Source organism: Toxotes jaculatrix, chromosome 18 (genome assembly GCF_017976425.1).
Source record: "Toxotes jaculatrix isolate fToxJac2 chromosome 18, fToxJac2.pri, whole genome shotgun sequence".
Taxonomy (NCBI): domain Eukaryota; kingdom Metazoa; phylum Chordata; class Actinopteri; family Toxotidae; genus Toxotes; species Toxotes jaculatrix.
This window is the reverse complement of record NC_054411.1, coordinates 7,432,943-7,459,111: the sequence shown is the minus strand read 5'-3', so window position 1 is coordinate 7,459,111 and position 26,169 is coordinate 7,432,943. Positions and strand designations below refer to the sequence as shown.

The following is a 26,169-nucleotide window of genomic DNA, read 5'->3' as shown; positions in this document are numbered from 1 at the left end:
TTCCTGCACTCTTCTTTCCTTCATCCTTTAGTGTACATCACCCCTCCCTTTCTCACCCTGAGTTACTCATTTCACCTCCTTGTGGTTTTTCCTGCTGGGAAAATAGAGGGGTGTGCACCATGCCACTGAGGGCAGCAGCTGGGTGGATAAAGTCAACCCTCTGCTGAACCATACAAGCGCAGGGGCTGGAAGACACAAGCCATCACATTGTCTGATCTGAAAACATTTCCAAATGTGTTATGAACTAATCCCACAGATGCAAGTGTAAAAAGCAAAGATAAAATGGAGCCACGGGGTTTAGATTTTAAGAATAACATTTTGTCCAATTTTACCGGAAAAAATAGACGACCTCTAAGAAACAAAGGACAACGGGATAGAAAAACATAACCCAAATGGAAGTGAAACATAAAAACGTGGTATTTACTGCTTTGCACAATGAAAACCATGAATAAACATATTTTATTCATGCAATTCAAATAATGATAAACCTTGTGTAAGAGCAACAGTAGCCCCTCAGTCCAGTATGTCCCACTGTGTAAGTGATTTGTCACTGTCTCCCATACTGCTCTCATTACCTTTATTCCATAAAGATGAAACCCACCCTACCGCTGTTTTATAATAGGGTGTTTCAGAACACGCATTTTAATAAAAATGAGTTTATGTAGCAGATTAGCTCTGTGTGAGTATAGGGCTCTGACTTTAGAAGTAAAAGTGGATTTTGACTTAGGCAAATATAGTGTTTGACTAATATACTGTATTCACCTCCTTTGTTATACACAACTATAATTCAGCTACTTTTATGCTGTTGCTAAAAAGTGCATCATGTACCAGCTGTCACTTCATGCACAAAGAGGATCTGCTCAGGTCACTGTTGTTCAAAATATGGCACATTCTCTTGGCTATGTATGCAGTGCTTTATGTCTTTGAGTTTGCCAAAAGGAAAATGGAGTGGGAGGACTGAACACTCTCTTCCCAGCAACAGTTACATTATATTTATTTATATTTATGTTCTGTCTTAGTGGATTCAACTTTCTTGACACTGGTCAGCCATTAAGGGGATTCGATACAGGTGAAATGTTGTGCATTTGGCTTTGGAAAATCTTTGTTTTAAGCCAAGCTATCATTAAGGGGTGAGGGTAGAGTGGGCAGCAGAGGCTGTTATATTTTTCATAACCAATTCAGGATTGCCAGAAGCCACAAACACAGCCTGTCAAAAAGCAGGAGAATCACAGACCCACACCGTCTCTGTGGCACATCTCACATGGACACATACATGAAGATATGAACATACAGAGGCTGTTTGCACACCCACTCACAACATCATCACCTGGCCTGGAAAATACTTCATTTAATCATATCTGTTAGCTAACGACATTCATTATATTCATTGCAATAGGTGCAAGAATAATCTTTACTATTCCCCTAAACCTCTATTTTGTCATCTTCTAATTGGATATGCGTCGGCGCTGAATTAATGGTATTAATGTAGATTTGACAGCCACTCTCCTGGTCTTTTACAGTGCACACAGTTATTCACAGTGCGGCTTATAAGCAGGAACACATTATCAATGATAAATGTCAACTCTTTCTTGAGGTGTCTGCCACTGTGGTGGAAATGTTTTCTGGAGCAAAAAGCAATATCACTGCCAGCAATGTTCCATCTATCCATCTATCCATCTATCTATCTATCTTAGTTGTCTATCAGTCTCTGGAGCAACAATATTCTCAGCAGGGCTCTCTCTCTCTTTCTCTCTCGTTGAAACACACATACACACACACACACACACGCACGCCCACACGCACTGCCAAGCTTGGCTGCATCAAAGAGTGGTACTTCTTTGACTGGGCTCCTAGCACACAGACGTGCTGCTCCTAGCGTCGGCACCTTGCAAGCACAGCAGTCACCTTCCAACCTCTGCGACTCTCCTCCGCTCTCCTCGCTCAGTCGCAGTTATTTTGCAGGACGGAGGGGACCGCTGAATGTCCGCTTCGCCCGATTACAGCATCTGAGGAGTTTCGCACACTGGGAGATCGGAGCGTTTGCTGTCGCTACCCACAAAAGAGTCTATGCTCCAAAAAAGACACGCGACTGGTCGCTTTACCGAGCCAGAGAGGGCTGCCGTGCGTCCTGGTGATGAGGTTGGTGGCGCACAGCCGACACAGCATTAAAGGAATCCCTCTTTATCTGAAGAAACCGCCCCAGTAAGGGACAAGAACGGGGGGGTGGGACAGCAGCGGGAACTGGTGTCGGCTGGGACGCTATCATTTCGACTAGGATGCATCTCTTCAGTGCCATGTTCCTACTTGTGATGTTAGCTGTCATGCCCTGTGAGGTAAGGACTCCGGCACAAACGCTCACACGCTATGAATAGGCATTGTTTAAAAGTTCCTAAAGCAGTGCCGATCGCCTGTATCTGGATTGTCTCATAATTCATTCAATTTAAGTAAGAACCAACGTCAGTTTATAAGGAGGGGAAATACTGTGTTAAGTCAATGTGAAGACTGTATTCACGGTGCAGTATCAAATTGGCAAATTGCTATTGTTCTGAAGGTGTCTCCTATTAGTATGTAACCTAGTGTACTGATGAGAAGCAACGGCAGCATAGACAGAAAGTTCAGCATGCAGAGAACAAGTTGACGGCAAATCCACCTGAACCCGGTTCTCCTGCTGTTTTATTCCGGGAATTTAACTCACACATTTTTAATACTGGCATAAATTTTAATGCAGTTTATAATATAAATTAAAGTGAGTGGAATAAATGCTTGTTACACGGTGAAGATGCCGTCTTAAAGTAAGAATAAATAAAGTAACGTTTAACCTTGGCAGTATAATTGATTTCTGGGGGCTCTGATGCCTTTGATGCCCTGGAGGTCGTTGTTTACAGACCTTCCTGCCTTCCTCTGCATCACTGACAGAGAGCTCCAGGGGCTCCCCGAGAAACACTATAACTGATTGCTCTGATTAAGCTGAAAGAACGGTAACACTGACCGTTTGTTTCCAGGATCTATGTGTGATTTGTGGCTGTGAATACAAACCGTGCGTAATTAGTAGTGTTCCAGACCAGTGCCAACAATTGGTTGTAGGTCCTGGAGATGTGTGATGCGAGTGTGTGGCGTGCTGTAGTGCATGACACTCGAGAAAAGCCGTGTCCGTTTGGTAAAAAATGACGAGCTTTGATGTGACAGTTATAAATTGAAGTGAAGGACGGTAAATTATTTGACCCAGAAAAGCTTTCTGTCAAGGCAGGAGCATTTGAACTTGCAGGGATTCAGCTGGTCAGCATACACGCAGGGTTAAGCACAACCCCCGACAGCTTAGAAAGTATAAGGTCTGCTGAAAGAAAGTAGCTACAAATTGTCTGTTGTTTAGGAGATTTCACAAATTAGCCAATGATCTGCTGTATGCTGGACAGCGCCCTCTCGCACCTTTGGTTTTGGGGAGCACGGACAGCGCCGTGTCGCACCTCCGGTTAAAAACAGCAGTCTGAGTCAGTTTAGCGCCACAGGCCACGGCTCCTCTTACGTTGGTGGTGAGTGTCACTGCTTGGCGAAGGCCACGAGACTGATCGCAGGGCCATGCGTTAAACACCGCTAAAATAAAATCTATTAAGTGTGCTAAACAAATTGAACAGCAATGCATGTATGAAGCATATGTAAATTCTGCAACATTATATATTACAGTGATGTTAGATAGTTAGATAGATAGTAGTTGTAGTGGGATACTGGGGGACACATAGACACACCATGTCTCTATGGTAGCGCCTTTTCAATTGTGATTGTATATAAAGACCACAGGTTCTGCAATCTCTAAGGCCCCTTAACAATTCAGTTTGTTACAGCTAATATTTGTTTTCAGGTTGGTGGACATTTCACACTAAACATAGCCACTGCCTGTTATCACATTTAACTGTTTATGACATCTATCTGTCGCTTCAGTACATCTAATATATTTATATAAAAAGTGGGCCCATTGTTGCAAACTGAGGAATAATTTGTGTAGTGTTGACATTAATGTTGTAAAATGTAGAAACAGCAAAGGCCATATGTTGCAGCATACATTAGTGTATTATATGTCATGTCTACAGGGTCAGTGGACACCGCAGTTGACCTTTAACAGAAGTAGAAGCTGCAGTGTGTTTTCAGTCTACAGGAGGTGCGCTGATGAATGGGCTGTGCCGTACGCCTGTGTGTCGGGTTCAAAGTGTAACATGTACAGCACAGATGGCATTAGAGGAAAACCAGTCGATTTCATTCTGAGTGGTATGAGACTAGGTGCAGGAGTTTCAAAGGCTCTAATATGAGAATCACATTGAACACATCCCTCGCCTCACAACTACCACAAAATGAAACCATGCAGACATACTGATGTGCCTCTTTAACCTCCTTTAAATTGTATTAATTATTAATTTTTCTGATGCTTAATAAGTAATTTAAATAACTGAAAATTAGCTCACTCTAATCTAATAACTGACTCTAAATTACACAACATGTCTGTCCTTTAAGCATTAACACGGCACTATGGATGTGAAGAATAAATGTCACTGTTAAACACTTGTCAGTGAAAATGTAGCTGATGACTTACTATTACATCTCAACCCTTTTTTCAGTGGGTTCATACTGTAATTGGCCTTGGGGGACAATTTGTTTTAAATGTTCACATTAAATATTTACAGGGCTGAAAGAAAATATGACGCCACCCGTCACCCTAAGATTGCACTACAAACATGAAGAATTGATGATTTCTTGCATATCTGCAGCAATGAGGATAACACTGCCTACAAGCGGAGTGGAGATATCAACATATTTTCAGTCAAGGTCTCAGCACAGGCCCGTATGAAATATTTAGTTGGCTTTAATGAGACGGATGCACTCGTACATTCACTGCATGTGTTTGTTAAGTACCCATAAAGCCCAGGGGTCCTTAGTGCTACTGATACAGATGGGCACCTGCTTGACCTTGGCACAGATGTCTTGCTATGGTGAGCACATCAAACTATGCATGACGGGATGCACTGACACAATTGCATATGTGTCTGTGTGCATTTGTAAATAATACATTTACTATACACCCATATGCCCTGTGGTAAGCTGCACCTATGTTATACTTGGTCGGCTGGGGAAAGAGATGTATTTAAAAAAAAAAAAGAAGAAAAGAACAGTCAGCCAGTTCTTTTCAAAACATTTTTTTTTAAAGCCGTCTTTTTCAAAACATATTCAAGGCGTCAAAAAATTTATGGATCAGGCAACTCATCTCCTCTAGACATTCAGAATTTGTGCTAATAATCATTCTAAAAAGCGTAAGCCTTGTTTAATGTATTTTATTTTTGAACAGTGCTTTCAAACATACAAAATGTTGCATATACTGCATGTGTTGACTGTCAACAGTTAGGAGTTAAAAATGATAGTATCCTGGCTTAATGTGGATTTTAATGAATTTTCTGTGGAACGCAGCATCTTTTCATTAGTCTGGCCAATATTAATTATTAGCTTATTATTGATTGCCCAGAATGTAAATTTAGCGCAACAGCAGAAATTCTGGTGCACAACCTAATTTATCTAGGAAATACACAACGCTCCATTTAATGTGTGCAGAGTAGGTCTTAAATCTAATGTGATGGATGAAATTCATGTGAACTTTAGTATGAGATGATCACATATTCAGGAGTTGTTAAACACAGACAAAGGAAGACTAGAAAAAAGGTGAATGTTAGTAAAATATATCCCCTTTTATCACCAATAAGGTAACTTTGAATTTGGTTGGTAACTTATTTGTTCAAAACAAAGACTTAATAATAGCAGTCACATTCTCAAATGGGTATCTAGTTAGAAGAACGGTTGGAGATCACAAAGATGTGTGCTCCACTAATATCCCTTTCCAACCATCAAACTGATATGAAAAGCATGCTGGCACCTGACTGAGAAGTGAGGTAGTATTGTTCAGGGGGACAAGAGATAGCTTTGTTTTACTTTCTGTAGCTTCTCAATTTCTGCTCAAGTTGTCCGGTGTAAAGATTGTTTCATGTACTTGAAAGATGCACATTTAGGTTTGGCAAGGGAGTGCCAGGGGAGTGCCATTATTGGTTTAAGATGTCTGGCCTTGAAGACTCTCAACACTAGCATGGTTGAGAGTGATGGAAATGAAAACTTGCTTTGGTGTTTATCTGTTCAAACACCAAGTGCAGTGGGGGAGAAAACCTAATTGCTTGTCATTCTCATAGAGGGAGACAGAACCTTGTGTAAGCAAATGGCTAGATTTTTCAGTAATTTACTTGATCCCTTGTCTCACTAGGGATCCCGATAAACAATCAGTTTCAACAGACTACCACTTAGGACCTTGTTAAGTTGTGTTTCCTTGCTCTAGATTGGAGTGATGATTGCACCAGAAACTTGCCCAGCTCAGGTCGATTTATAGGTAAAAGGCAAGTATTGTAAAGGAACTAGCACTGGTAAATCACATTGCTGTTTAAAACATCATTTGGCACAAACATTTAGTTTATTTACACTGAGCTAATTATACATTACTTTAGTACTGTGACATATGTGTCACTGAATTGAGATATTTTTACTGTCACAAATAAACCACAGTTAGGATAATTCTATATTGAGAAGACTTTCTTAGCTATGTGTCAGTATTATTAACAAGTCTGATATGCTGTATATGGGGTATGATTGCATATAAAAACAGCCCAAAGTGACACAGAGCAGTACATTGACGTAAAGCTGATGCTATCTACAATGTCTCCACATGTGAGGACAACAAGGACAGACCTCAGCACATTCGGTCAGGGAGGACAAACAGCTGGATTGGCTAATGTCCAGTTGAGACAGCTTTAAACAGTCCACTGGCCTGGCAGTGACCCTTTGGCCAAAAACCTCTTTTTCTGGTGCCAGCACAATGAGAGCAAAGCAGCCATGATCACAATAAAAGCACTCCCCCCAGACATGAGTGTGATTGAGCCACTTGTGGTAAATATCTGTCCTTGTCTCCATGCCAAAAGCCTATTACACAGCAACCATATCAAACATTGAAGCTTATCAAACCTTGTAAAAAAATATATTAAAAAAAAAAGTTCTCCCTTCCATTATTATCAGTGAGCCTACCTGTTAAAAGCTTTTAGAAATATTGAGGAATTAGACTGTGCAGCTGGACGACAGTCAAAGAGGAACAGAGATGTGAGTCTACATTTCCCAGGAGTAAGGACACTAGGTAGCAGGCTGGACAGAGCGTGCTCTGCCAAGGAGCAGCCTAAACTCCACCTAGAGAATTAAACAAATGAAAAGCTGCAGGAGCAGGGGTGTAAATCTGTCAGTGAGCAGCCACGACACACACACTCAACTGCTAAAATCACCTTGCTGTGCTGTGACAGTTCCAGTGCTGGTCTGACTTACAAACATTGCATACTGCACAAGCTCCTGTAATTAGAAGATCAAGCTGCAACACACAGATACAACTTTAAATCCAATACAAGAAAATTAAATATTCTGTATGTAATTCACATAGCATTCAGTTTATCAATAATGTCCACATGTCGTGTCTGTCCAGCACAGCTATAACCTGAGCTACATTTTCCCAGTAAATGGCAATAATATGTAAGCGTAGTGTTTCTTGCTCTGTTAAATAAGATAATCCACATAACCTAATTTCTGTGTCGCCTGTCAGTCAGTAACACTCATGTCTAGCACTATGTGGGTGAGTAAGTGAGCAGGCAGGGTTAGATTAGCCACTATGTTTGCATCCACCTTCATGCACTCCCCATTAATATACAAAGGTGCTGCTTCACAATCAGCCACAGATAATGAGGTTGCATTATGTTTGATTCAGTGCTGCTTGAAGAGATTGAATAGTATGTGCTTGTGTCATGACTGATTAGGCTAGCGCTCGAATCAGTGCACGATAATGACACCACATTGTGTGAGTCAGAATCTTACCGAGATTTGTTTCCTAGAAGAGATACTGCTTAAGAAAGGGGGCTGAAGCACAGAGAGCTATTGAGCCTTTGTGCTTTCCGCCGTTCACTCCCTCATCTTAATGTTTGATGTGCTTTCATGTAGCCTGCTGCTTCATCATCAGAGGTGTGTGTGTGTGTGTTTGTAGGGACAAATAATCTCTACACACAGTGACATTGTCGGGGAGGCATCTCCCATCTGGAAACAAAAATGTATTCCTCAGAATGTTGCCCATTTGTTTTCAGGCCAAGACTTGGTTTTAGGGTTAAGGTTGACTTGTTTCAACTCAGGATGAGTGATAAACATGTAGTGTTTATGGTCAGGAGCAAGTCAATACAATGTCCTCAGAAGTACAGTGTGTTTGTGTTTGTGTTTGTGTTTGTGTTTGTGTGTGTGTGTGGTAGATAAAGGAAGGGGTGGTCAAATGTGCATTTTTTTAATGGACAGGGCGGGTTGTGTGTCTGTGTGAGTGGTTTGGTTTTTGATGTTGATGTACCTGTTTCTGGGTCAGTTTTCTAAATGTGGTCTGTTCATGACTCACACAGGGGTGATATTAGCGTGTGATGATGGCAGTGAGCTTTTTTGCGGTGCAGCCCTAGGTGAAACGGGTGACTGATTTTACTACTGCAGTGCCTTGGATGAGGCACGAAGGCAGGCAGCGGTCTGCGTGGTAATTGGTTAACAGATGGAATGCCAGGTAGAGAAATGTTTGAGGTCAGTGGCCTGACTCTCAGACTAACACTGTGTCCTTGTCATGATTGGCCCCCTGAGGTAGAGAGGGTATGTTAGCATGGCTTTACCATTCCATTTGGAATGCCCTTTTCCAAACGTGTACATATGCAATCACACATGACCTTCCTACCTGAAACAAAAAAAATCATAAAACTGTGATCTCAACATCCCACAGTCCCCTGACTGCAGTATATAATATGTTACTGGTATTTTTGTGCAACAGTCATTTTCATTGCAGCTTCTTCTAGCAATACAGACTAAATGTCATAATGTCTCTCGCTCCCCACTGAGTGACACAGACGAAACCAGATCCCTTGAGCGTTGTTTGTGTTCAGATTTCTTTAAGCTCTGAAATCATACAATTGTTGGACCTATTTAACTATCATGAGACATTAGTTGTTGAAACCCTTGGTATTTAAGTGTTTTTTCAGGACAGGGGACACTGGGATTGTCAAAGCCAGATAGGGAAATCTGGTATTTAGTCCATGTTTTAAATGACTGCTTAGTCATTCTGAGCTGCAGACTGACCACTACTTATGCTCCAGGGTTGTATAGGCTCTAAATGACCTCTGTTGCTGTTTTCTGTCTTGTTTAAAACCCATTGGCCTGCTGTCCTAAAATGACCATTAGCAATCCCATGGACTGAGCTGGCTGACTCTAGGGCAGCTTGTAATCAAAGGTCTTTAAGGTCTTATGGGACTGAGTACTAAGTACAGTTGTTAGGCCTTTCTCTTTTATACACACATGGTCAACCTGGCAGCTAACCAGCAGCCAGCTGTACACTTAGGGACTGATTACTTTTTTATACATGCAAGATTAAAGAAAAGTAGATTTACATGTGTCCTCTTTTGAGCCTGGAGCATCCCCCTTTGATCCTCATTTGTCTTCCAGACAATGAGTGAGGCACATATAATGTCACAAAATATTATGGGCTCTCAAAAAATGTATAGAAAGTTATTTGTATGCTTGCTGTCAACAGTGTATGGAAGGATCGGTTTGACTGGTGGGATGAATATCATCCCTATATCGCATTCTCTTCCCCACTTTCTCTCTTTCCTTCTGTGTGACTGTGCTGGAGGGTGCAGGACTCCCAGAGGTTTATGTCTGTGACTCTAAGCAAGAGTGACATTTCTCTGACAACACCCAGAACAGGCACACGCACACACAGTCTGTCTTTCACACACACATTGCCTTTGTCTGCCTTTGCTCTCTAGTTCACAAACATGTCAGCAATGGGATCCACAAGAGACAAAGAGCAAAGCAATGCATGGAATCAATACCAACAAACATGGTGGAGGCTGTCAAGCCTGTTGTATAGTATAGTATGAATGACAGGTGCCAATTAAGGCACAGACAGGCTTGATCATCTGGTCAGTGCTGGACACACCGCCACCAGTAATAAGGGTAACAACACGTTACCCTAGTAACTGCCACCATGGGACTCACCCAATGGTTTTTTGCATCCATCTGCTCTTTTTTGCATTGCAGTAGGCACCTCCTGACCAGTTTTTTGTACGACCTTGCTTTCCCCTGCTCGATGAATCTTTTATGAGCCTGGCAATGTGGGTTTCTGTGTAGAAGATTGGAATATAAATATGGCTGTTGCGCCTAGAGCTCGTCTTCCCGCTCTGATACAAAAGCTTTCATAAGACTGAGCAGATTGGGCGAGCTGCTACTTGAACGGTGCTCTTCACATCTCTTTGCTTTTATCAGAAGACACACATCCCATATCAGAGGGTGTTATGCATTCTCAAACACCAGACATAGATTCTCTCTCCACCTGCTCATTCACATGGCTGGACAACACACCACACTCCTGGGAAATCTTGTTTCCTTTAAAAAAGATTTGTTTCCGTGTCAAATTCTGAGTCAGAGATTTTATGCAGCATAGTTTTCTCTTCGAAAGTTGTGGTTAACTACACATTGCTCGCGTTCATGTCATGGAGCTGAGAGCTGTAGCAGCAATTTACATTGAATGAGAGGTGATAAAAAGTGACACAGTAAATCTTGGTTGAACTCCTCAGAATAAACTATGCCTCTTTCTCTCCCACTACCTTTCTCTTTCCCTTATTTTCTTTCTTCTACTTTGTCTGCCTCTCCTTCTATTTCACGTGATCCTTGCTACCTTTATTCCTGTTAGTCCTCTCCTCACCGCCATGTGCGAGTGTGACAGTGTTACCTCCCGTGTTGAAAGCTAACTCAATTGCAGGGCTTTCATTTTGGGGAATGAAGGATGAGAGCTATGCGGCGTGGCAGGAGTGGGGTGGCAAGAGGAACCATTTAATCGATGTGTTTTCCGCGTGGCACTGTCACAGCCACTCAGTAGAGCCATTGATGAGGGAGGCTCTCTCTGACTGCACCAAGGCTTAAAGGCTCCAGTCAGGGAGGCGTGGGAGCCCAGCACCCACCAGACACTGCTGCATATCAAGCAGGGAGAGCTGATCTCTGCATCCCTACGGTGAGCAAGGTAGAGAGGTCTTTTGATAGAGACACTGCATGTAGGAGAGGGGAGATAACAAGATGTTCCAGTGGAAGGAACACCAGCTTACATTACATTATGCTGCCTAATTCTAAGCCCCTGGGATTTCTCCAAGTCTACAAAACAAGCAGACACAGTAGTGTGTGATATTGGATGCCAATACCACATTTGGAAGTAGGAGTCACAACCAGAGACTATGTAGTTAATTGGAAACTCAATATGTATCATATTTAAAAAAAAATTAAAAAAAATTAAAAAAGTAAAATGGAAATATATCTGTAGCACTGATGACATTTGCTGAAAGAAATTGGATGTAGCTTTGATGGATGACACAAAATTGGAGGAAAATGATGTAACAGCCTGACTTCTGCATTAATTTTCCGTCTTCAGAAGGCTCCGATTTAGATAACTATATTAGTCAAAAGGAACTTTCCTTAAAATGAGTGCCGTGTATCCAGCAACATGATGAATCCATTGCTCATTATGCCCTTTTGATTATTTATTGAGTATACAAATAAAACTGGCTTTTGAAACAATGGCCTTGAGCTTGCCCAGAGTTCTCAGTTTAGAAAATTCTTCACGTTCTCTTTCCAATAACCTGCAGCCTCAGACACACAAACACATCCAGCACAAATAACAATATGGATTTCTTCTATACTCCAAAGAAAGCATTCTTTTGCCCCTCTAGTCCCTTAGTAATTCTCTTCCCAAAAAGTATGCATATGTGCATACTGTATCTAAATCATGTTTAAGTTACTGTGTAGCATTACGTACTACTGAGATAAGTGTTCTACTTGAAATGTTTTGTGTGCATTACTAATAAACACCAGCATACACCGTTAATATGTAACATGCAGTCAGTAACACACACACAGTCACACACTGTAGACAGACGCTATGAACTGAGGATGCTGCGGTGATCAGGGTTGGTGAGCAGTGTCAGAGTACAAAGTGAGAGGATGTGGACTGAGTTTGAATTAGTGCCCAGTGGAGTAGCTAAGCTGGGCAGCATGGATGGGAAGTGAGTGAGTGAGAGAGAGAGAGAGAGAGAGAGAGAGAGAGGGAAAGACATTGGAGTTGCTGGAAATGAAAATTGGAGATTGCGAGCAGGGATAGAGGGAGAAATAGAGTGCCCTCCGTCTGTGCCTGCAGGGTTATTATCTCTCCCATCCTAACCAAAAGGAGAATAATAATTAGAGGTCTATCGCTCCTTCACCATGATTTTATTCCCCTCACTGGCGCACACTCCTTGCAGATTGTCTTTAATTAGCTCCACATCACTTAATCAATACGGCAGCGACCATGACAAAACAATGGCATGTGCATGCTGTCGCTCGGGCGAGCGAGACACAGGAAGCAGCAGGAAGAAAGGATGAAGTGTTGACAGACAAGATGAGAGAAGAAAATGATGTAGAGTGGCGTTTCTGTGAGAGGGGAAAAAAGAAACGTCATGCTCTGATAAAAACCTGCTCTCATGATGATTAGAGTCTGCGCTTGTTTATCTACCATGGAGTTTGTGTGCTTGCGGATGTGTATCAAGATATATATGTCTGCATCTTGCACCATCACAAGGTGAGAAGTTGAAGTCGCTGCTCAGCTGTAAATCAGACAGCAGTGTTAGTCCTATCATGTCAGACTGTGCTGTAGGATCTAATTCAGTAATCCTTGTTATATTTTTGAGAAGCAGAGTTGAGTGCTTCAGCCACACTAATGGCGGTGTGATGAATAGGTATTCAGGAGAGGTCTCTCTCTTTAAGCCTTAGTGCCTCAGGCTACTGGCCCTCTCAGGCCCAGCACTCATCTTTTACTCCTCTCAGTGAGAGTAGCAGCATGCAGTGCGCTCGTGCAGAGATCTTCAGAGAAGAGTACTTCTAACTGGTCAGGCACATTTTTTTTTATACTTGGTATGTTCTGGATCAATAACTAGCTTGCATTCTTAAATCTGTCTTGATCTATTCCAAACAGCCCTGGACAAGACTATTAACTGTGAGATTCAGTTCAAACTGAAATAGATTTGTACCTGTGCATAATATTAGATACTTTGGAGGCCATTTACACTGTGAAACAAGTGCATGAGGATAATCTGCTGATTTAGGAAAGTGCCACTAAAAGGAGAACATCAATGGTAAAAAAAGAAAATTGTAACATTATTATGGACTGCAAGGGACAGTAGCCCTCCTTATATACAAGCCCTTGCTTTTTAAATTAACATGAACACAGTTGTTGTGCAGAGGTGGGCCTGTGCATTATGTGTCATTAAAATTTAAATTAGTGATTTAATCTTTGGCAGAAATGTCCACAGAATGTGTTACCCTCTCATGCTCCAAGGGTGTTTCTGTCAATCTAATCTCCCATGCTTAGGGGATGGATCTTATTCTGAATGCAGTTCTGTCCATTTTACCTGAGGCAACCAGTCAACAATGAGATATCCCAGGAGGAATGAGCAGTGGAGTTGCAGGCTGCCATGTCTTAAAGACAGCAAATGAAAATATTTGTGTTAACGATTAGCAAAGGAGACGCCTCCTTAAGGGAAAAATCATTTCCCATTCCCTTCTTGTGCTGCATAGAATATTAATGCAAGGGATGGCCTTTCTGATATCACATCTCCCAGGCTGCACTCACAAATATCATCATTAAGCACCCTAGATCTGCATCATCCTCAGAGTGAAGAACACACTGCAAAACAGTGTGCACCAACTGGAATCCTGCACACAAAGACACAGAAATACTGTTTATAGAAAACCACACAGCAACTTTTTGCCTGTGTATAGCATGCATTAACTCACATATTCTCATGCACACATATTGCACATAGTGTGTAATTCAGATTTTGGGAGGAGAGCTGAATCGCGATACTAATTCAGGACATGTCACTGCATTCACCATGCAGTTTATTGCCTTGTACTCAGCATCTGCTGCTGAGAGATCCAGCCTGATGATCCAATGCAGCCCCTGTGGTGAAGCACCAGACTCTATGGCCACTCTTTATCATTAGGGCCTCTCTACCTTCCTCCCACCAACACCTTCCCACTCACAATACTTCTCATCTCACACTTGGCTAACTCCACAGAATATTACCCCTTTGTAATATTCACCGTACAGCCCTCTCATTCCTGCTCTGTATACTCATTTTCTCCAGTTTGTTGATATTTTCCTGTCTGTTTGTTTGTGTAATCACTGAACGGATCAGTGGCTCCTCATTTTGACAATGCAGCAGAGACTTTTGCAGATTATATGGCTGGAATCATCAGCAGGGTGTTGAGGGAAGGTACAAAGAACACAGGCTAACACAAGACTGTTTATTTATACTAATAATCCTTTCTACTCTTTCCAAAACTCCTTAAAAGCACACAGTGACAAGCTAATTTATTTATCTGCAAGTTTGTCCTAACCATTTGTGCCCATAACTCCATGTGGCTGTAAATGTAATATTCAGTTAGGGGCTGTTTGGGGATTTCTCTCCACTGCACACTGTGCCTGTGTTGTACTAATAATGTCTCCCTAATTAAATGTTACAGCTTCTCTGAGCATTAATGACCTGAAGACAGAGGATACAAATGTAGGCTTCAGTGTGAGTTCTGACAAAGAAGCTGGACGCAAAACTGCAGGCTGGCTCTGTCCCTTCATTACTAATATATAGTGCATAGCTGATGGGTTCTGGTCATTGTTTGCTTCTGACCATGTCAAGCACAGAGCATTAGGCTTTTTTTTCCACAATTGGCTGCTGCAAACTCTCAGTCAACAGGACTGTAATTGGCAGGACCTCACCACTTCTCTCTGGTCCTGTTAGTTTCGCTGTTGCAGACGTGGCAGAAAACAGACAAGATGTAAATTCATCACCTAAGGGAGTTTCAAATGCATCACCCATCCTTTCCTCTCTTTTTTTGGTTTCTCTCTCTCTCTTTTTCTCTGCCTCTCCTACACATCACAGTCTCTTTTATAACCTTTTTGTCTCTTGTGATATTCTTTTGCTTATTTTCTTTTTGTGTACACTGCCGCAGTGATTAGCTAATTATGGTTGGTCCTTCACTCTGTGACTGGGTGACATTTGTAAACAATGACTCAGACAGAGACCAAATCTGAAAGGTGTCTCTTTAGTCGTCTGACAAGCCACTGGGTGCATGGCAGCGTTGCATGGTATCTAAGATCAGCTCTCAGCTCTTCTGCAGGTATAAATGAAGACATCATTAATGAACTGTAATACAACAATGGACGGGCACTGAACTCCAGCGGTACAGAAACAGATTTAAAAATGCTCACAGCAGCAACCGCAGTATTCTATAATAAGGCCTAATACAGATTTGTAAGTATTAGCATGTCAGAAAATAGATGTATTTTATCAGATGTGCTGTCTAAAATTGAGCTGCTAATTGAGGAAAAAATGAGGCTGCCAGCAGTCAATGTCAGACAAGTTACCATCTGGATGGGGGGAAAAAAAAACTCAATTATTCTGGGTGATAGTGACAAGGCCAGCACCACAAGTTCAGTGAAGGGCGTTTTGAAGAGACAAGTGGCCATGGGGGGCAGTCTCAATTAGCAGGCTTTCTTTGAGCCTCAGCTACCTTTCTGCTGGGCTGAAGACTCCCAATTTGCTGTCAGTAATTACTCCATTTACAGGAATAGCTTTCCCTACACAACAGAGAGAATGTTTGATTAGCTGGGTGGGAGAAAAGGTCAGGATGTGGCAGTGGCTTTCTGCCGCTGGATCCAGAAAAGAGTGGGTTGTGTGGGACATTGGTAATCAGGTCATGGAGCCAGGAAATGATCATAGTAATTGTGTGTGTGAATGTGTATCTGTATGCATGTGCATATGTGTGAGTGCCTCCGTGTGTGTGGGCAATTCAACTGGGCACATTTGCAACAGGAAGTGCTTCTCTGAGTTGTATTCAGCTGTTACTGTTGGAATGAGTAGGTGCAGAACAGTGGATAGAGCCATGCTGTGCTGCAGAATGCATGACAGCTGATTGCTGCATGTAGTTCTTGTCTATTGCTTTGATCAAGGCTTTTCTTTAGCAAGCCTCAAGCATAATATGACGCCCTGCTTCTCCCTGATTGAGCTATCTGATATTCAGCCATATACGGCTCATTCATGCCAAATACCATAGAAATAATAATGTATAAGTCCCCATGGCCTGTTAAGATTGTAATCAAGGGAGCAATCAGGAGCAATCAATCCTTCTATGAATAAAATTTGAATGCATGTTCCAGCAATATATTCATGAAGCTTCTGAGAAAAAGTACAATGAAGCAGGATTTCTCCAATGCCATATTTGCTAAGTCAAAGAAAACATGGCAATGTCAATATTTTTGTAATTTAGCCTCTTTGATCTGTCCCTCTGAATGGGTTATTAAAAGGCAGGTTGAATGGCTTCTAGATTTCATGGAAACACATATAAGATTATTATGAACACATCTACATATAACTATGTTGTTTTATGGTACTGTTATAAGGAAATGTATTAGATTTGAATATTTCATTCAAAGTGAGGATGATATTGCTTCAAAATCTTAATTCAAGCAAATAAAGAATATCTACACTGTCAAAGAATATAATGTATAGACTGTTATAAAAACAATTTCACTTCACAGATACTGACAGAGCATTTTTCAGAGACTAATTGAGAACACCAAAGGTTAAGAGGCCTGGTATCAGTCTTGCAATCTTGCCTCGTGATTTATTATGAATCTGTCTCCTTGTCTTCATTGTGGGTTGATTAGATGGGCTCTACGGGCTATACTGTAAAGACAATGCATGGACTCACCACAGGCTATTGTAGGTGTGTTACAGTCAATACAGCCAGGCATACACACTTACTCTATTGATTTTCTTTCTCATGTGTTCCCTGTGGAAGGACAGATTCTCACCTGTTAACAGCCATTATTGTGGTTAAGCAGTATTACTTAATGAGCCTCAGGCAGTGACACAGTTTTCTTCCTTACTTTTGTTTCATACAGTAGTAACCATGGTACTGTATATTACGTGCATGTCAAAGCTTGGGTCTCTCACACAGTACTGTTGCAGCCACCATTAGAGGGTATTGTGGACATTTCACAGCTCAGTGGAGAGAAAGCGTTGCTCATGCAAGTGGACACAAATATGGAGAAGCATTGACACACACAAACAAATCCATGCATGCATATGTAAATACATACACACACGAATGGACACAATTAATACATGAGATTTAAATGCATGCACCTAAAAACACACATTGGTCTAACAGTAAAATACACATCTAAAGTTATTTTATTGTCTTCAAGAGATTTTAGTGACTAATCTTGTAAAACTGTGCTGATGCAAGTTGAACATGCAAAGCTACTGACTCCTATTTAAGGTCTTCATGCCAGCCACATACTGTAAATCGTGTCAGGCAGGGATCAGAGGTACGACTTCATTTGCTGTGAATGCTTACTTCTTGAATTATTGAACACGATTCAACTCGATAGGATGTATTCTCTGTATTTTATGCATGCAGGGGTCGCTCTGTGTGTGTGTGTACGCTACAGTCCTCCTGTGGTCTCAGTCGCTACGATAAAATGTAAAAGCCCAGATGAGTTTCCCTAATCAAAGGCCCACAGGAGCCGTTAATAGATTAAACACTCCATGTTGAAAGCACACCACTGTGTCTGCCTGCCTGAACCCTGGGGTACAGCCTATTTATGCCATTTAAATAGTTGCTATGGTAATGAGGTCACGCTTTGTTTAAGCTGATTTTGATCTTGATATATTTAGAAGGCAGTGGGCCTCCATGTCCATCATCTAATTAATGAATTATGACTCAGAAAAATAGCCAGTATTCTCAGAGCCAGATGACTCCAGCATCCTTCAGAGCTCAGGCGGGGGCTGAGTTTGTGTGCAGCCTCGCTGCCTCAGTCATAACAGCTCTGCATCATTATGAAGGAGGTCTGTGTAATTAGCTGAGGTGTAATTTGGTCCTGTATTTCAGCTGTGAATTTGTAGCTGGCTCTGTGTTTGTGCTCAGTGAGAATGTGGCTAGTGCTTGGCGCTTTCTGCTCCCCAGTATTGTTATCTCACTTAGAGCTTGTCCCCGTGGCCTTGGGGCTTTGTAGCGCTCTACTGCCATCCATGGGTGTGCATGAATGCTGCCATTTCTGCAGTTGGTGGGCATTTTCACAATTTGAACTGATTAAAAATGCCCTTTATAGAGCACACCCACAGGCTAGGAGCAGAGTAGATTTTTTTTTAGATGTTTATGATAAAGCACAAGGCCATGTTCACATGTCTATGTGGAGGAACCAAAAGGCTGCACATCTGTGCATGCACATGTTCCACAGGATTGTAGTACAGTATGTAGTGCAAAACTAAGTCCAAGCATGCAACAAGACAGCTAAGATCACCAGTGAAAGTGTATGAGCTCAGCTTTTTTTTCTAATTGCCCGAGGGGCTAAGAGAGACAATAGAGAGAGGGAGGGAGTGAGAGGAGTTAAAGGCTAAATAAAATTCACGGAGAAGAAGAACCACAGACAGCGACAGAGAACTGGAGATAATGACACAGCAGAGTAGCAGAGAAAATGAAGCTGGCCAATTATTAGAGAGGAAATTATGAGGAATGGCTTTGAAAATTAATCAAAAAGGATTAAATTAATACAGGTTAAATGGCTGACTTCCTCTCTTGCTAATATTTAATGAAAGCTTGTTCTGCCAACAGACTCTGTGATTAGACAGTTGATTGGCAGAGCCTGGAATTCTTTGAGGTATGGCAGATTGTCCTCATCACACTCATTATTTCCATCCTTTATTTGGTCCATCACTTTTCAAAAGATGCCATCTGACCTGCACTTCGTGACAGGAATTTGAGATTTGGAATTGTTCAGGAGCACTCCACTAAAGGAAATATGTAAGTTATTAATTACGTTTTCTGATGGAAAGATACATTGAAATAAAAGATAAAGGTACAAAGGTTAAAAACCTTTTGAGGGAAGATATGATGTTGGAGTTTATGCTGACAACTTCTATGGCTACAGTTGTAGTACAGCATGCACCCAGTATTTTGTCACTGGCACAAGTGAATGAAATTCTTGTCAGTGCTCTATGGGAAAAAAAAAGAAATGCCATGAAAGTGTTCACTGAAAAAAGAATAAAATGCCTGATGTGCTAATAATCTATAATCTTAAGATATAAGGAATTCTCTTTGTCTAGTCTAAAATCATTAGGTCTATATTTTAAACTATCTGTGGATGTCCACATCCTGTAATATAGTAATTCAGTAATATTACGGGAAAATGAAAATTTCTTGTGTCTAATTTGATCAAAATAGACTTCTAAATTGACAAGTACAAACAAAGAATATTGTTGGAAAATTACAGGAAATAAGTTGCAGCAGTTGACTCTTGATGATAATTATATCAGAATCTTGCACAGACTTTAATGATGACAACAAGAAAGTTTGGGTTATTTTGCGATCAGAAAATAGCTATTTTGTAATCATGAAAACTCAAAACTTGTTATTTCAAGATCACACAATAATTAGAGAAAGGAAAATATAAAAAGAGGTACACACATGGCCTCCCTGTCACTCAGTATGCCTCTGACTGTGTGTGTGTGATTTGAGTTTTGGGTGAAGATATTTTAGAAAAATTAGAACATTTTGTCTGGTCCTCAGTGATGGGATAGTGCTTAGGATTAGGCTAATAATTAGTTTCAGGTATAGTTTAAGGTCAGTGTAAGGTTTGGGGTAGTTGTGATGGTAAAAGTTTTGGGGTATGGGCAAGGGAATGCATAAATGTCGAAAATAAGGTCCTCACAAATGTAGAATAACGTGCTTGTGTTTACTAGCTGCATTTTCTGTGTTGTCCAACTGTTGCATAATTCATTATTAAACACATATTTGGCAGTCAAACTGTACAAATTGGAGGCACTGGAAAAAAATTCAAGAAATAAATGTGCTGTGTGGATGGATTTCTTGTTCTGCTTGCAGTGAAATATCCAGCTTACGTCTTGGACACTGGCCACAGGCATACATGGGGTGGCTGGTCTCTTTCATTATACAAGATGGTGCATCAATAAGCACCATCTTGAATGATTTTCTGTTTCACTCAGCCCTCCTACTTCAGTACCAGGCTTTCTCTGAGGAAGCTTAGTACCGAAGCTTGCTTAAATACATATACAAGGGTAAAGGATGTCCTTATCCATGTTTAAATCTTTGCTGCCACCCTGTGAATATGATGATAACTGCATCCTGGTGCATTAAATTCTCACACCAGCCTCTACGCCACGTGAACGCACATGGGGGGACCGCTACATGAAGTGCCATCCCAAACCAATTTGCAGGAAGTGGAAGTGGGATGTAAAACCCTCCAACAGCAAATCTACATGGATGCTAAAGTATTGAACACGTGTAACTGTGTTGTGTTCATCAGGGGAGACGCTCCGTAGCACATAAACCCATAACCTGCCCAAATTAACATAGACATTATATTATACAGATGTTATCAATTTAAAGTTTATGTGGCATTTAGGATTACTCCATGATGGTGTGGGAGCACGGAGGGTCCTGGTTTGACCAGCTATTTAGATAACTAACCAATTACGTCAAAGGTAATTAGATGATATAGATGAGACATTCACTTGGCACCAGTCTATTTCCAGCATGCCCTGGGACATTGGCTTAACCTTACCAAATAACAAGGAACACTGTATTTGAGTGTGCTACTTTGCAGAGGACCTTCTTGTCCCCTCACTAAAACCTCTGTTACACATTGAACAGTGTAACTCTAAGCAAAGCTGCCACATGCCCCCTTTTGTATCCTTGACACGGTCCTACAAAGTGACAGCTACTACCTGTCGCCAGGGGCACATTCAAAACGAAAATGGTGTGCACAGTGTCACCCAATCAGCAGCGACATGTAGGCCTATATAAAAGACACAATGTGTTACACAACAAGGCGTTCAAATGCACTAAAGTTTCCATTTAAATAAACGTTCTGCTATGTTTTGGTTGGGTCTGACCGTGCCCTAGGTTCGATCTTGGACAACAACAATGACAGACACTACCTGGCTGTGTGTTAAGGCAGCTCATTTGGTGCAGTTCCAATGGGAACCACACGGGGACAGTGTTGCTGCAAAAATAGAGGATCCAACATAGGCGAGACTGATGGAAGATCCAGCAGGTGAGCTGAAGAGGGCTGACATTTTTTTGGATGTGGCTCAAAAAGCTGTCTCTTCTCATATCACTTCACAGTACGCCCCACACAGAGGAGCCCGTATCACTCACCCAATGTGACTGGGTGGGGAGGGGAGCCCATCCATGGCTGACAAAATGAATAAGTCAGCAGAACAAGAAGCAAGCAAGAAAGGGAGATGACCTGGCCGTTTTGTCTGAGCGGGCCATTCTGTCATCATTATGCATGGCTGTTTAGGGCATAAAATGACACTGCCACTGGCCCAGTATCTTGCCGGAAACTGTTGCCAGGAGAGGCCTCAAGCTTCAAGGAGAAATTTGAGACACCGTCCTTTTCCCATCACTTCTAATTCCATCTTGCCCATAGCTGTAGAGGTGAGTGACAAATTCAGACTGCTGTGACTTGGAGACAAAATACACAGCCCACATCCAAAGGGCCGATCTAAACTTAAGAGCACGTCTGAAGTCTGTCCTGAAATAAGCTCAAACTGGGCTTGAGGCATAACCCCAGAGTTGAAATAACACCAAAATAGGTAGCAGAGTGACTGCTATGATATCTAACACGGGCTTACCTGCTGTGATTGTGCTGAAAGCTAAAGCCATTTGGATTATAGCAATACAGCAATGGTAAAATCATATCACTTGTAAAATAACATGTAATCCCCCTTCTTTAAGATGAGCGTGTTATAGCAGCCAAGTAGGGGCAAATCCAAAGCTTTATTTATTGGTTTTGCATCCAAATCTATAAAACACAACTGGCATTATTTTATATGGTGACTGTCAAGAAGACAATGCAACTGAATATGGTGACATGGGTATGTCTCAGGCATAGTGGAGTTGGTAAAATACTGCATAAGTGCAAGCAACAGGCTGATTTAGGACATGTGATGAGGCAGAATGACAGATGAGCTTTCAGAAGCAGCTGTGAGCGCAAGCACCCGTCTCTCTCCCACATTAATACCTTCCTGAACCACCTGCCCATGTCTCTCCTTATGAGCCCCCTGCCAACCTTTAATAAATCCACCCACCCCCTCTATATCCTCAGTCTTCCATCCAGGACAGACAATGTGATGAGACTGCAGGACAGTCTGGTGTGCCTTGAATGCTGTGGGCACACACGTCACATAACACAGAGCACAGATCAGCACTCAGAAATCTGTCTCTGTGATCTCCACTCCTCAGAAATATGTGCGCACACACACCAATATGTGAGTCATAAAAGAACAGCCAAAATGTCAGAAAGAGAAAGGAAAGGAAAAGAAGGGATGAATGCATGCAAAACAGTGCTGGTAAAAACAGAGCAGAGGCTGATTGGGAGGGGATGAGACACAGAGGCAGCCAATGCGCAGCTCTGCATCTTGAGGAAGAGGGGGGGAGAGAGGGTGAGAGAGAGAAAGGGAGAGATAAGGGGAGAGTGAGGAAGTGAGAGAGATGGAAAGAGAGTGAGAGAGGGAGGGGGTGAGGCTGAGGCAGTCACTCTGAGAGGGAAGATTCCAGCGTGATGCTGTTGGATGTGAGCTGCTCTTCTCTATCCGGTCTCTGGCTGTCCCTTTGACTGAGCCAGTGGTGTGTGAGTCTGGTAACTGTGCTTTACCAGCTCTGGGGACTCTGCTGCTGCTCGGACTGAGGCAGAGGCTGACTGGCTGGTTCCCTGCCCGGGCTGTCTGGAGCAGAGTGGGGTTGACTGGAGCCGTGGTCCAGGGCAGGATAGGGTAGGGCTGGCTGTAGGGCGGTTTGCGCCGGGGCCCCACAGGAAGCAAACATGAGTGTTCCTATGCTAAAGATTGGGGCGGTGCTCAGCACCATGGCTATGGTGACCAACTGGATGTCTCAGACTCTGCCCTCTCTGGTGGGACTCAATGGGACCACCATCTCCAGAGGGGGCACCTCGGAGAGGATTGTCAGCGTGCGTATGACTTCCTCTTCTTTTTTGCAAGTGTGTGTGCACTGTATTTGTTCGTGCATGCTCTCGTTCTGAATGTATGAAAGAAGAAGTGAATGTGACAGATGAAAGAGAGAGACACAGCAGAAGACAGATGGAGAAAGTGAAGGAATTAGAAGATACTGACATGTGAGTTAGTGTGTGTGTGTGTGTGTGTATATGTTTGATGACAGAAACAACAGAGGGGTTCCAGAGAGGGGTGTACAGATTGGAGTGGGACTGTGTGAGTCTGTCTTAAGGGATATGTTGTATTAAAAAGAGAGAGATGATGGAGGTAGACATGCATGTGAGAGCAATGTTTCAACCAAGCATGAATGATGTACATGTTGGCGTGAGAGTCACATGAAGTATAATGATGCTGAACTGTGGACCGCGAGTGATGATGAGAGGCGGAGGATGCAGCGTAGATGGCTGTGGAAAATCATATGTTTTTGCCAGGGTGACGGGAGGTGGAGAGCTGTTCTGAGTGATGTTCAGGCTGATCCCATCTGTCAGTCACCTCCAGGGTGGGAAGGATGGTGCTCAGATTCAGAGGTGATGAGGAAGACGTGGAGGTTGAGACACGTCTAATCTCTCCCTTGTTCTGGTTGCCTATAAATCCTCTCAGTCCTCCTCTCCTCAAATAAAAACACACTGGCCTCACACTGTTTACAGAGGTCACACAGGTACAGAAGCTATACCTGTTACAAAGATACTGTTCAGTAACTAAAAAAACAGTTTTGGTCCAGTTTTTACAAGGTATCATACTCAAGTACTATTTGTGCACACACACAAACACAAAATGTGGCATGTGCCTGTCTGTTTTAGTGTGCTAATGGGAGGAAATACAAACAATGAGAGATATCAGACAGAGGAATGAATTGGAGATTTTCAGGTTCGTCAGTGGTTAATGATTGCCTTTGCCTCTATCCTGAGTGTGTTTTTATGGCACCTTACCCATTAAGCAAATGCCTTGGTCTGTTGAAATGATTGAATGAAATTGAATGTCCCAAGAGATGTGCGACCATCTGGATATGTGTTTGCGTGCATGTGTACGCGTGTGCATGCATGTGTATGTGTGTATATCTGTGTGTTTAAATATGTACTCTGAGTGTGTTCAGGCATTCTTGTCTCAGGGGAGAAGGTCCATCTGTTTGAAGTAGAGTTTTTTTATAATTTAGAAAGTTCGTTAAAACATCAATCCACCACTTTATGTCTCCTTAATGTTATAGTGTAGTGTCGGGTTGAAATGTTTTCTTCGGAGAAAAAGCTGTCTTAGCATTTTATGAAAATGTCAAGCACCTGGCTAAAAGCATTTTGCTCCAAGTTGTTTTCCTTTTTACCTTTCCTACAATCTGTACACGTGCCAGCAGCCAGGTTTCTTTTCAGTTAAGAGTCATTCTTATCAATTCTCATGACTGGAAGCTTTATCTTTGCATTTAAAAAGCTGGGATACAATAAAATATTACACATAATTATGAGTGGATATTTTCTTTGAAGCAACCTTCATTCACAACCAGTGGAGGAAAAAATGCTTCTATTGAAGTTCATGTCATCAAAGTTTCATCAAAACTGATGAGCCACTTTGATGGTGCCAGGAATTATTACAGTATAACAGTCTGTTGTGATGGGAAATGTCTTCACTTTGAGACAGGAATAATCTCCCCTCATAAACAATGGCAGTGAATAAAACTTTAATGTAAAACCTCGCCTCAAAGTCCCATCACTATTAATGAGACATTTGCCTCTGATGATCTCAGAAGCAGTCATGACTCACATAATGTTTAGAGCTCTAATCAAAGACAATCTAGCTACAGTCTTGTGACACTCTGGTGCTAGTGTGCCAACGGCCATTGCATGGCTGCTCCCCACCCTGGCACCCATGCATGCTGCGTCCCATATTCTCCCAGCTCAGAGCTATTTTCCAAGTCTGCTTCAATTGCTTTCTGTGCCTGTCTTTCTGTACCAGCTGATCTAAGAACACAGCTGACTGAGTTTTTATGGACCTTGCTGCAGTGGCACTGAACACAACACTGCCTGGATGCTTGTACACATCTGGATAGTGCAAAACCATGTTCCTTAATGAGCAGAGGAGGCCCTGGAACTCTAACACCTACATGGAACTGGTGTGCCTATACAGTGCGGGCAAGCCAAGATAAGCTGCAGACCTACATTGCTGTACACATATACACTCTTATGTATAAGCATAAGACATTCAATATAAACAGTATTTGAGTAACACTTTTCAAAAACAGTGTTTACAAACTCATGTGTGTACAAGTATAGCAGGAAGAAATAAATGCTATCCAAAATGAAGGTAAACTTGGCTTTCATACAGGCATGGACACACTGATACATTCAGCAACACTGGTAGAAAAACTATGACAGTTTAGGCTTTAAGTGCTACTTTGTCCCCTGTAGTCTTTAGTCCAGATGCTGAGGCATGCAAAAGCCCTTGGATGACCTATGGACTGATTCTTTTTTAAAAGAAAAAGGACTTTTAAAATCCATTGTAAAAGGAATTATTTGTACCTTTATTCAGCAATCATTCTGCTAAGTTCTGGAAAAAAAAAATGTTGGCAATTTCAGTTGAACACATAGGTCCATAGTCCAGGCAGGGCATTAGAAGAGTGTGGATAATTCTCTTTGAGTGACAAGGTTACAGAGACGGTTGGATTTCAGTGGTCTGCCAAAAGCAGAAGAAGCAACCCTGCATGGTCTTTTAACATGATATTGCTGAAAGAAATCCATCAGTTGTTGAATATGTGTAATGTATGTAAGTTTAATTTAGGGCCTAGAGCCTACAAAACTGAGAAAAAGAAATTGAACTGTGTCTCAGAAGCACAGAAGTGAAAAGAGACATCATACTTTTAAACATGTTTTCCCAGTGGTAAGATATTTAATAAAAACATGAACTGAGCCCTGCTGTGCTCTATAGGTTAAAGTAG

At 41.9% G+C, this 26,169-nt stretch overlaps 1 protein-coding gene and 1 long non-coding RNA gene across 4 annotated transcripts in view; one reads left to right on the top strand and one right to left on the bottom strand.

Moving 5' to 3' along the window:
• The window catches only part of LOC121197928, an 88,315-nt gene that overhangs the window by 31,484 nt on the left and 30,662 nt on the right, over positions 1-26,169 (bottom strand). The window lies entirely within an intron of this gene.
• The window catches only part of olfm2a (olfactomedin 2a), a 41,371-nt gene continuing 17,418 nt past the window's right edge, over positions 2,217-26,169 (top strand). The window contains exon 1 of one of the 3 annotated variants that reach the window (XM_041061696.1): positions 2,217-2,333. In XM_041061696.1, the coding sequence (XP_040917630.1) occupies positions 2,277-2,333 (57 nt within the window). In that variant the 5' untranslated portion in view covers positions 2,217-2,276. Of the gene's footprint in view, positions 2,334-21,468; positions 21,676-22,848; positions 23,207-26,169 lie in introns of those variants that run through there. The other 2 variants (XM_041061694.1, XM_041061695.1) reach the window with 2 other exon arrangements.